This window comes from Amborella trichopoda, chromosome 8 (genome assembly GCF_054954075.1).
Source record: "Amborella trichopoda isolate Santa Cruz 75 chromosome 8, AtrichopodaSantaCruz75HAP2 v2.0, whole genome shotgun sequence".
Classification (NCBI taxonomy): Eukaryota; Viridiplantae; Streptophyta; class Magnoliopsida; order Amborellales; family Amborellaceae; genus Amborella; species Amborella trichopoda.
In genome coordinates, this window is record NC_142343.1 from 44,386,054 (window position 1) to 44,398,757 (window position 12,704).

At 33.1% G+C, this 12,704-nt stretch overlaps 1 protein-coding gene and 1 non-coding gene across 3 annotated transcripts; one reads left to right on the forward strand and one right to left on the reverse strand.

Annotated features, from left to right (window-relative positions):
- Positions 1-2,450: 2,450 nt before the first annotated feature.
- Positions 2,451-9,002, forward strand: LOC18432402 (B3 domain-containing protein Os05g0481400). Of its 2 annotated transcripts, none has more exons than XM_006842509.4 (7): positions 2,451-2,519; positions 2,699-2,764; positions 3,986-4,087; positions 4,596-4,627; positions 4,717-4,882; positions 5,555-5,761; positions 8,430-9,002. In XM_006842509.4, exons 1-7 carry the CDS (start codon positions 2,454-2,456, stop codon positions 8,652-8,654), a joined length of 864 nt encoding a protein of 287 aa, XP_006842572.1. In that variant the 5' UTR covers positions 2,451-2,453; the 3' UTR covers positions 8,655-9,002. The 2 variants fall into 2 exon arrangements, with proteins under 2 accessions (XP_006842572.1, XP_088730146.1); XM_088874020.1 differs by lacking the exon at positions 8,430-9,002 and adding an exon at positions 7,886-8,068.
- Positions 9,003-12,123: 3,121 nt separating this feature from the next.
- Positions 12,124-12,205, reverse strand: LOC148781131 (small nucleolar RNA R21). The gene has a single exon (XR_016039867.1). It is a non-coding gene; the product is annotated as a small nucleolar RNA R21 (small nucleolar RNA).
- Between the last annotated feature and the right edge of the window lie 499 nt (positions 12,206-12,704).

Here is a 12,704-nt window from a genome sequence, read left to right on the forward strand (position 1 = left end):
AATAAAAATTTAAAATATGGTTTAATACCTCATGATAATTAAAACCTTGTCACGATTTTCACATCTTTTCGGAAAATCATCAATTTTCAAAAAATTCGATCATGAAAAAAAAAAAAAAAAAAATTACAGCAAACTCAAACAATAAAAATTAAAAATTAGGTTTAAATGTTTAATACATCATGATAATCAAAACTTTATCACGATTTTCACATCTTTTCGAAAAATCATCATTTTTCAAAAAATTCGATCATGGATAAAAAGAAATTAAAAAAAAAAGTACAGCAAATTTTCAAAAAATTCGATCATGGATTAAAAAAAAAATTAACAAATTTTCAAAAAGTTCGATCATGGATTAAAAAAAAAAATTCATAAATTTTCTAAAAATTCGATCATGGATTACAAAAAATTCGATCATGGATTACATAAAATTCGATCATGGATTACATAAAATTCGATCATGGATTACAAAAAAAAAAAAAAACATAAAAAAACAAAAAATTCGATCGTGGATTACAAGAACAAAAAAAAACAATTCCATCATGGATTACAAAAAATTCAATCATGGGTTACAAAAAAAAAAAAAACACAAAAAATTCGATCAAGGATTACAAGTAAAAAAAACAAACATTTTGATCATGGATTACAAAAAAGTTGATCATGGATTACAGAAAATTCGATCATGGATTACAAAAAATTCGATCATGGATTACATAAAATTCGATCATGGATTACAAAAAAGTCGATCATGGATTACAGAAAATTCTATCATGGATTACAAGAAATTCGTTCATGGATTACATAAAATTCGATCATGCATTACAAAAAAAAAAAACAAAAAAAAACAAAAAATTCGATCGTGGATTACTAAAAAATAAAAAAACAATTACATCATGGATAACAAAAAATTCAATCATAGATTACAAAAAACTCTATCATGGGTTACATAAAAAACAAAAAACAAAAAATTCGATCATGGATTACAAAAAAAAACAAACATTTCGATCATGGATTACAAAACATTCGATCATGGATTACAAAAAATTCTATCATGGGTTACAAAAATAAAAAATAAAAAATAAAATTCGATCATGGATTACAAGAAAAAAAAACAAACATTTTGATCATGGATTACAAAAAATTCGATCATAGATTACAAAAAATTCTATCATGGGCTACAAAAAAAAAAAAAAAAAAAAAAAAAAAAAAAAAAAAAAAATTTGTTCTTCACAGAGTCGTTTTACATAAGCGATTTTAACTCAAAAATTCACCTCCAAGTGAATAAATTACATCCAATTGACTATATTTTCTGATAAACAACAATATAAGGAATCAAAAACCTAAATTTTTAACACATTATTTCTAATATATCATGAAAACAAAATCAAAAGGCGGAAAAAAAAAAAAAAAACAGCGGAATTTTTTTCCCCTGACATCTCACTGTTCATATCAAATTTCTTGCTGTAATTGACCAGATTACGTAAAATTAAAAATTTTAAATCATACTAGATACAATAAAGATTAAAAACCCTAATTATTGAACTCATTTTGTTCAAAATATGCCATGAAATAAATCAAATGGCGGAAAAACAAAAAAACCCAAAGTTCTTACCTGTTTTTGTGAACCGAAGCCTTCAATCTCCAAAAAAGTCTGTTTTTCTCAACGATTTTCACAAATTAGTAACAAAATATTTTGATTCACAGCTTTAAGATCAATATGCCAACAAATTTTGAAAGATTCATGCCCTATTTGGCATGAAATTTCAAAAATGGCGGAAACCCTAAACCCCGAATTTTTCTTGATCCAAAAACAACCAATTTTTCCACCATTAAATCGTTAAAAAAGCTGAATAAAGCTGTTTACAGCCTGAAAAACAGATCACGTGCCGAAAAAAACAAAAAAAATGATCAAAAAATGACAAATTTGAAAAAAATCCGTGAAGAACACTGTGCAACCCGTGTTCTTCACGGACTCGCCGATTCCGCACAGTGAATCGGCGCGTCACTGTGCGGAATCGTCCGGTTCTCTCTAGAACCGGACGATTCCCGGTTTTTGAACCGATCAGGTCCCTTTTTCGTGAATTCCGAGTCGAACCGGGCGATTCCCGGTTTTTGAACCGATCAGGTCCCTTTTTCGTGAATTCCGAGTCGAACCGGGCGATTCCGGTTCGACTCGGCGATTTTTAAAACGCTGCTTCAGGCCAAAACAAAGAAATTTCCCCCTTTTTCAAGGGCTTTTATCCCAAAGGCAAAAATTCGCGCCAAAACGCATGCATAGTGTCCTTGTCTTAGGGTTTTTTTTTGCTGGCCAATGGATTTCAGTCCATTACAGTTTACAAAGAAGACTAGGGTTTCAAGTTTCAAGTTTCAACTTTCAACTGCGGAGAAAATTAGTGTTTCAGAGCTGAGGAGCACAGAAATTGGGGTTTTTTAGGTCCGCATACTGAGAATAAAGAATGGGAATGAACTCATACGAGGAGCTTAGAAACCAGAGGCTCCAAGAGAATCTCAAGCGTTTTAAGGCGAGAATATAATTTTTTCTTTCTTTTTTACTTGTTTTAGAGTTTTTTTCTCTCTCTGTTATTTCCATTGAAAGAAGCTCAGTGGATTTTTTGAACTGAACTGTATATCTCCAGCTCACTCCATTATTACTGAAAATTTTGGGTTTTTTTTGCCCAATATTTTTGTGCGGATTTTACAGGATTTAGGGCTTCAGAGTGTCTCCCTAGACCTTTCTGAGGCTTCCAAATCTGAAACCAAGACTATTGTGAGTTTTATCTTCACCATCTCCATCTCTCTCTCTCTATCTCTCTCTCTCAATTTCTAAAAATATATTTTCTATATTCCCGGCTTTTCGAATTTATGTGGCTTTTTTTTTTTTGTCGTGGGACTTCCAGCGGATGCTAAGAGAGAAAGTGTCTATTACGTATTTCATCCCATTTGGACTGCAACTTTTTTAATCTGTTTGTTTGATAGTCTTTTGGGAGTGTCTTTAATCTCGTAACCTGGTCTACATTTCTGTTTATTGCTTTGCTTCTGTCTGGGATGTTTAGTGGTTCCTAGAGAGAAAAAGCCTCTGATAACTTCAATTGATGATGTATAGGAAGTCCAAGGATATGAACTGTTCTCTCTTGGACCAGTGATCCTTAATTAGTTTGTCATTTATGTTCTAAATCAGTGTTTATAGAATAGTGATCAGGTGCCAACTCAGGCACCTGCTGATCCATATTGGCTTGCCTATTTCAGATGAGTCGTCCCAAAAGGTGAGGAAAATAAATGATAAAAATAGAAAAAAAATATTCTGGGACTTGGGAAATGTCCAAGCCCCTACAGTACCCGAACTGCTTCATACTGGACAATATGAGCCATTTCTGGTTGGGGACCATCTTGAGCCAAGGAACCCCCAAGGATTTCATGTAGGCTCTCTGGTTTCACAACGATGGTTTTAAATGCCCTCTGGTTTTTGCTCCATCTAAATTTGCTCGCACTACTTATCAAATCCCTTTCATACTTCCATATCTAGACCCCATACCTATAAATGGTTTAGAAAAATATATACCAGAGCTTATGGCCGAGGAAATATACACGGCAGTATATCAAGTATGGTTAAGGATATGTATATCATACACTGTTGTATGATATATAGTACATCACCAGGATATCTATCATATTTTCCTGATGATGTATGGTGAAGATTAATCCAATCCTGGTGAATGACTAATCATCAGGAACTATAGCTAGACATTGTATAGTATACTTTCTAATGCTTACTACTTGTAAATATTGTTTTTTGTTTTATATTTAGGACTCATGATTCCTTTTTGTTGTACGGGCTATTTTGTTTATGTATAATTGGAAGTCTTACATGGATGATTGAACTTCATTAATATGTTCCATTTTGGAGGAGACCGCTACATATAATGTTGTTTTTCAGAAACCATTTGTATATCTAACATGAATTTCTTTCCCTGTTTTATGTTCTTGAAAGCAACGTACTGTAAAGCCACGCTCAAAGGGAAGTGATGAGGAGTTCATGATACTGCGACGATCTTCTAGAGCTTCAAAAAATCCTGTTCCGGTGTATCATGAAGTAAGATCTTAATCTCCCAACTTTTATTGCTTCAATTACATAGTGGAGTCCTGATCAGGATGATACTTAGTCATGTTAGGCTGTCTTGTTTATGATAGCCTTCATACCTATCAGCTCATATATTCTACAAGTTCTGTTGGCATTTCACACAATTTTCATTGAATAAGCACATACGCATAATCCAATGGTGTATGAAATTTTGGTTCATTTGGATTATTGCTGTCCAATGACATGATGGAAGGTGCTGGAGGGAGAGATATCCTATTTATGTTATATGTACATTCCCTATATAAATTTTGTGCATATGTGTGAAGTGATTCATGTGTACATGAAAATTTTTGTCTTGACAGCCTTGTATTCAGATTCAAAGCATTATCATGCTCAATATAAGAATATGTCATGATCTGATTGACTTCGATTAGTTATTCTCTTTATTCATGGCAAAATATTCACTTCACTCTTTCTTGGGTTGATACTAATTACTCCATTGTTGTTGGATTTATAACAGGTTGGTACAATCCTTCCACGCTACCGAATGAGGTCAATGCCTGGATAATTGAGCATTAAGTTAAGTGGTAACTCTTTACGAAGCATTCTTTGAATTGATCAAGTTGGCTTTTAATATACAGATTTGCCAGAAAGTCATCTCGTGGTGGTGATATAAGGTATGCTTCTGATGAAGAACGAATCTATGCATTTAAAAAGGCGGAGAAGCTTCAAAGTAATCTAAAATCAGGACACCCCTCTTTTGTAAAACCTATGGTGCGGTCACATGTATCAAGCTGTTTTTGGCTGGTAAGATTGTTGATCAGAAAGAGGGTTGTTAGTATCTATGGGAATAATTTATATGAATGTTGTTCTGCCACTGCTTCCCATAGACTTTATTTGGAAGTCATAATCTCTTGAAAACTTGAAAGACAGTTGTGAATTGCAGGGGTCTGACTCTTTCTACTTAATTTTATTTGACTTTTTGCGCTCATCTAATTTTTTCAAAAGGAAAGTATAATATAATCGAATGACTATGGAAAAGCATTGTGCATTGAGGTCATTAACGTCCATTGAAATTTTTGACAGTGATAGAGGGAGACTAGGACCACCCCATCAATCATTCTATATGTCTCAGTCATTTTATATGGCATTAACATGTAGCCCTTTGTGATTAGAGAGAGAGGGAGAGAGGGATTTTCTAATTTATAAATGTTTGGGTGTGGTATTTGAGTGCCATGGCATCAAAACAGAAATAAGGGTTATTTTTGTCCAAAAATCTGATATATGCGGGTCCAAAAATCTGAATGCTATTGTATAGATTGATTATCCCATAGGACTATGGTTTTTCAATAGCACATTGGATTATATTATACTTTCTTCTTAAGAAAGTTCAAGCTGATGGTGAAGCTGCCGTATCCTGGCCATATTTGCCAGTTGAGATTTGACATCGTATAATCTACCATTTGTTCATATTTTCAGGGACTTCCCTCAAAATTTTGCCGGGGCCACCTTCCTCGGAAAGATTCAACGATGATTTTGGAGGATGGAGATGGATTAGAGTTTGAGACCAATTATATTGCAAGTAGAGAAGGGCTCAGTGGGGGGTGGAAAGGTTTCGCAGTGGACCATAAACTGGATGATGGGGATGCATTGGTTTTTGAGTTAATCGAGCCTACAAAATTTAAGGTCAGCCTTAGATTATTATTTTTTTTAACATTGAAAATGGTTATATTGGGATTGTTTCATAAGATTGTCATGTGGTCTTGTCTTTTGTAGTGCTTAAATTGCTGTTATTTGAAAATCATAGATTCCCACTCGAACAATTAGAACCTCAACTCTATCGCGCTATCAAGGGTGTTGAGTAATATACCATTTCTACAAGATCACCCTCTCAATTTGCATTAGGTTCGAGTTAAATGTCTCTAAGTTTTTTGTCGTATAGGTGGGTAGTTGTCTTGAATTGTTGCAAGATGAAGTAGGCATCAAGTGTTCAATTATATGTTTTAGGCATCAACAATAACTCACAACAGCCATTTCAAGCTTCAAAATAAAAATAATGGAAAACCATGTGAAATGAGAATGCAAATTTCCATTCTATTTAGTTGACCTGTAAGAGAGATGTATGAATTGATTCTTGGTGAATTTTCCTAAAATTTTGAGGTCTGTGATTTGTGAATTACCCGTGTACGAACTAGTGGAGGGACAAGTGAGTTTTCAGTGATAATAGGTCTATATCAAGGGTCAGCATTGAGCCCATACTTCTTTGTCTTAGTTATGGACGACTTAACTAGGTACCTTTAGGATGAGGTACCGTGGTGTGTGTTGTTCGCAGATGACATAGTTTTGATCAATGAGACCTGAAATAATGTCAACACAAAGTTAGAACTTTGGAGGGATGCACTAGAATCCAAAGGTTTTAAAATTAGCCGGACTAAGACATAGCAAATGAAATGCAAGATTAGTAATAATAAGAGTAGAGACGAGGAAGTAGTTAAGATTGATGGTCAGAAAGTACAAAAAATATCGTACTTTCGATATCTTGGGTTGATAATCCAGGAAAATAGAAAGATTGAGGAAGACGTCGCACACAAGATTAGATCTGGGGGGCGAAGCGGAGATGTGCAACTGGAATTTTATGTGCTGCCGCATACCAATGATGCTGAAAGGCAAGTTCTATAGGACAATTGCGAGACCAGCTTTGCTCTATGGGGTGGAATGTTGGGCGCGCAAAAACAATATACCCATAGAATGAGTGTAGCGGAGATGAGGATGTTCAGATGGATGAGTGGCAAGACAAGAAGGGATAGACTTCAAAATGAATCCATTCGGGAGAATTTAGGTGTGGCACAAATAGGAAATAAGATGAGAGAGGGTAGACCTAGGTGGGCTGGCCATGTGTGGCGTCGACCAACTACAGCACCTGTTAGGAGGTACGAGTTGGTTGAAGTGGAAGGGACTTAAAAGAGCAAGGGGTAGGCTCAAAAGGATGTGGTTGGAAGTAGTCCGAAAAGATGAGAGCTTATAGACTCACTGAGGATATGACCTTTAATAGAGTCGAATGGCGGACCAGGATTCATATAGGCTACCCCAATTAATTGGGAAAAGGCTATGATGATGATGATGATTTGTGAATTACCCATTGCAAGAAAAATAAAAATAAAAATAGAGAGAGTCAGAAAAGTCTAGGATTTTGAATTGTTTTAAAGCAGCATAGGTTGCAACCGAGTGCAATTGGCATATAATGGGTCCCATTGATCGTTTCAATACATGCAAGGGATTATTTATTAAGGTGTCACTCAAAATAACACAAATCATTAACTATAGCAATAAGAGCAAGGAGTAGGCTCAAAAAGATGTGGTTGGAAGTAGTCCGAAAAGATGAGAGCTTATAGACTCACTGAGGATATGGCCTTTAATAGAGTCGAATGGCGGACCAGAATTCATGTAGGCTACCCCAATTAATTGGGAAAAGATTATGATGATGATGATGATTTGTGAATTACCCATTGCAAGAAAAATAAAAATAAAAATAGAGAGTCTGAAAAGTCAAGGATTTTGAATTGTTTTAAAGCAGCATAGGTTGCAACTGAGTGCAATTGGCATATAATGGGTCCCATTGATCGTTTCAATACATGCAAGGGATGATTTATTAAGGTGTCACTCAAAATAACACAAATCATTAACTATAGCAATATACTGGCTATAGCTCATCCTATGTAATGAAAATCTTTCAAAGATCATCCATATATAAAGCTTTTCAGCAATTTATATTACCCTCTTATACTTGCTGATGCTGCTGCTGTTTCAAAGGTTGACATAAGAGAGGACAGGGAACAAATAATGAGAGAAGGACTAGGAGCTTAGAGATCAATGATGGAGGGTTTCTGAGAGTACAAAATGGATGTAGTATCTTCAGTGACGCCCGTTTGTTTGACTCAAGATTTGTCGTTGCTTTATTACCTTCTTGTAAGTTTTATTTCTACATCTCTATCGACGCATATTGTAGTTGGTGGCATGTCTTTCAAGTGCTCTCTTCCTTGCCATTGCATAAATGGCATTGCACCTTTCATCCTTGTACGACCTTCTTCATTAGTGCAATCTAACCAGACTACCTGTCTTTCAAGGTCCTCGTAGCATTACCAGAATCCGTGGACCTGAGACTCCATGAACATAACAGAATCCCATTCAAAATTTCATTTGTTTTCATTTAATCTTGTTACAACCACAACTTTGGTAGGGGTGAATCTCAGACATGACTCTCTCTCTCTCTCTCTCAAATTCTGTCTCCTCTTTTGAAGTAGTTGCAAATAGAAATTCTAAACAACCAACATTTGATGTACACTTTTGGTTGTAGGTATATATCATCAAGGTCTCTGAGTACAACAATGAAGAAAAGGAGAAACCCACTGGCTCCACCAAAAAAACTAAGTGTGAATCCAGAAAAAAGTATAACTGGACTGATAATGACAATGTTTATTCTTTTGAGACAGAGGTAACAAGGGAAACTCAGTCTGCTCAGCGTGCTGAGAGAGCAGCAAAGAGAAGATGTGCAACTTCACTACAGAAAATTATACCATAGTACAATGGAATGTATGGTGGAAATTAATTTTGGTTGGTTGAACATTGAAATGTACTATACTTCTGAACTTGACTCTCAGTGCCAGAATGAGTGATGGATGACCTTTGGATTATCGATATAGCATACTCCAATAGATTATGTTGCGCATAACCAGTTTTGAATTCTGGTTGGGAAGAAACTTTGGAGTGCTTTATAAATTAGTCATTTTTTTTGTGGTAGTCTATCTCATTTCTGGATTTTGGTTGTTTATAATATAAATGTTTTGGTGTTTGTAATGTGATTAAAGGTACTAAGATCAATGTTATCAGACTTGTTATGATATGAATGTTTTGGAGTTTTTAATGTGACTATAGGGTGTTCAATTCTGGTTGCCCCGGTCTCTTTTGTGTGACTAAGCCAACAGATTGAGGATTTTTTTAGGCTGCATCTGATAAAGCGACAATTGATATTTCTTGTTTATTTCATGCTATTTTAAAAGGGGTTATTGCCCCAAGAAACTAAAGAGTATCCAAAAAAACCCCATTTCATTGGTCAAAAGTTGAAAAGTTAAAAAAAGTCCTTTTTACTCTTGGACTTTAATAAATTTCTATTTTCCTTTTCTTTTTATATTTCTAATTTTTTACCCGAGCTTTATTCTTTTAGGGGAGTCCAAATAATATTATTATGATTATTAATTGAATTGGTGGGAGGTATAGTTAGTCAAAACCGGTTTGACAAAAAAAATGTGATTATTCATTGTTGAATAATCATCGTCATTTGGGTCTTCGCTTAACTATTTGAAGTCTGCCAAAAAAAAGAATAATAACATGTAATATTTTAGAAAAAAAGCTGTTCACTTTGTTTAAATGATTAAAGCAGTCGAAGTTGAACTTAATCATCAATTTTGACAAGCTTTTATCCAAACCTAACTTTTACTCTGAATCAGATTGAACAAAATATTGATTGATAATTCAAGCTATTGGACCATGGGTCCAGTCTTTTTCTTCCCATTCCTTTTGTTAAGGGATTCACGGTTAGGTGTGTTTGAATTGTACAAAATGGAGGTTTGTGACCCCAGATTGGGTTTTGCATAAATCGTTCACTTTCATCCTTATGTCTCTTCTCACCGGTCTTTATTTGAATGAATCTTTAGACCATTTCTTTATTTGAATAAATCTTTAGACCATTTAGACTTGGATTTCAAATGAGAGCTCGTAGCATAGAATGAGGAAACTGCCTGCAGGATTGATGAAAATTACACACAACAAAATAAAACACAAAAGCAGAATAATAGAAAGGGAGGGTGAAACTCTTCTTTTGGCCCTTGAAATTGCTCTTTTGGTCAATGACATGTATTAATTATTAACGAAAATAATTTGACTTTTTATTTGAAAAAATATACAAAGATCATTTACTTTTGATACAAACAAGATATAATCATTCTTGTTCATCAGATTTTAAACTATTTGTACTACCTGATATTCAAAACCATTCAATTTAACATCTAATAGCTAAAAATAATTGTGACCTCTTTGAACAAAATAAAAAAAAAACTTCGTAATATACAATTCCTCTTCATTTTACAATTCTTGTGGTTTATAATTTTTCATGGGATGATTGGTGAATGTGAAATGGCAGATTATTACAAATTTAATCTTGCCATTGATGGGTTTTGTTACAAATTTTCATTGGCGAACGGAATTCAATAGGCATCACCAAAGTCACAATTTTTAAATAAAAAAAAAATTTAGTTCTTTAGCACCCATTTTTGGTTTTAGACAATGTTTAATTTTATGATGTCATTTTTTTAAGGAAACAGTTTCCGCAAATCACTTTGCAAAAATCATCAAATCATTTATCAAATCATAGGATTGTATAGACCATTTTCTTCACAAACACTTTTAGCCATGTAAATTCTAATTCCATTCTAATTCCAATAAATGAAGTGAAATTTTATTTTGAACTTTATTATCGAACAATAAAGCCCTCAACCATCCAATTTCAAATCCCATACTTCAAAGAACTATGAACAATTTCAAATATAACTTACGATTGGCAAATATTTACATCATCAAAATTTTTGGTTTTAGACTGTTTAATTTTATGATGTCATTTTTTTAAGGAAACAGTTTATGCAAATCACTTTGCAAAAATCATCCAATCATTCATCAAATCATAGGATTGTATAGACCATTTTCTTCACAAACACTTTTAGCCATGTAAATTCTAATTCCATTCTAATTCCAATAAATGAAGTGAAATTTTATTTTGAACTTTATTATCGAACAATAAAGTCCTCAACCATCCAATTTCAAATCCCATACTTCAAAGAATTATGGACAATTTCAAATATAACTTACGTTTGGAAAAAATTTACATCATCAAAATTTTGGGTTCTAAAAATACTCCTAGATTGAATTAAATCTTCCGGCCTCTCTAATATCTTTCACTATTTCTTTCTAAATTCTTGAAAAACAGAAGTATAAATAAGCTTTAGATAAGAAATTAAAGTATACTTATTATTTGGCAATTAAACAGAAGTAAAATTATAAATATGAGAAAATTTAAACACAAAAATGAAAAAGTAACAGTTCTCCCTCAGAACCACTAGATTATTTTTTCAACAAATAATGTTCAGACAAGGCTGAAACTTAGTTATGTTCAATCACGGGGAGGGACATTCACATAAAAATATACAAATTTAGTATAAAAAGAGAGAAAAAATTGTAAGGGGAAAAGTTTATATAGGGCCGAGGCTCTAAAATCAAATTTGGGCCTACCTCCCTTAAAAATTTTACTATAGGAGAGATTGTTTTGATGTTCAAATATCTTCAAATTGATCATCTCAATATCAAGATGTATGGACATGAGAAAAAAATAAATTGTAAGTTTTGGAAAAAGTATTTTTTGGACTATCAATTTTTAAGATTTTCAAGTTTTCATAGATATGTCGATCTCGACTATTTTTAAGATTTAAACTTTATCAATAAATATGAAACTATATTTTAAGGCTATCACAAATATTGCCAACATTGAAACCACATTTCTCGACACCACATTTCTCTATACAAACTGCACCCTGTAAATGAGTTATTTATAAGAACTCCATAAAAAAATTGCATAGACAAAAAAATAAATTTAGCACGAGCTTAAAAGTGTTTTAGGGACAAAATATAGTTAAGTTATTTATAAAAGGAAAGTATAAATTGAATTCTACTAAAAATTAAATAATAAATATGCTATTTTATAAATGAAATGAAAATTCAGCCCCAAGATTATTCCTCTTATAGAAACTCCATAAACCAAATGTTTGTTGTAAAAATAAATAAATAAAAAATTATATTTTGGAAATGAAATGAAAATTCAGCCCCAAGATTATTCCTCTTATAGAAATTCCATAAACCAAATGTTTAATTGTAAAACATAAAAATAAAAAATAAAAACAATATTTTGGAAGTGAGAAATTTGGTGTTCTTTTTGAACAGTTTTGCATCCCTCAGAAATATGATATGTTTCTCATCAGAAATCAGTCCACTACTTTTAATTCTAAAAAATTATTCATCATAGAGATGCAACTATCAAACCTTAATATAACTTAACAACCATGAAAAGATTAAAAAATGAAAGGATATGGGTTCAAGAGTTCGAGAGGTGGTCTAGAATCTAGAAAAGCCGAGAAATCAAGATTTCCCAAAAAACGGAAATATTATGACTTCAAAAATAAAGAAAGAGATCTCAATAAGGATTTTATCATCCCCAAACATGCCACATTATCTTCAACATATGCACAATTTCCAGGGAAAAAACATGGGCTACAAAAATGAGATAAATATTTATAAATCATGCGTTTCAACAATATTGGCCAAAACCAGGAAATTCTCACCAAATTTTAGGGTTAGGGTTTCAAAAAGAAATTTTTGTTTAGATCTATGTTCTCCACTTTAAAAAACTTCACCACATTTTCGTGCTAGGGTTCCAAAATCTTGAAAAATTTCATCATGTTACAGGGCTAGGGTATAAATAACTAGAAAAAAAATCCATCAGAACCCCCTTACACAGTATTTCATATAG

Coding starts and splice junctions, on each gene's coding strand:
- LOC18432402 (XM_006842509.4), top strand. CDS start 2,454: ATGGGAATGAACTCATACGAGGAGCTTAGAAACCAGAGGCTCCAAGAG. Junction 2,765..3,985: donor AATCTGAAACCAAGACTATT/GTGAGTTTTATC, acceptor TGTTCTTGAAAG/CAACGTACTGTAAAGCCACG. Junction 5,762..8,429: donor TCGAGCCTACAAAATTTAAG/GTCAGCCTTAGA, acceptor TTTTGGTTGTAG/GTATATATCATCAAGGTCTC.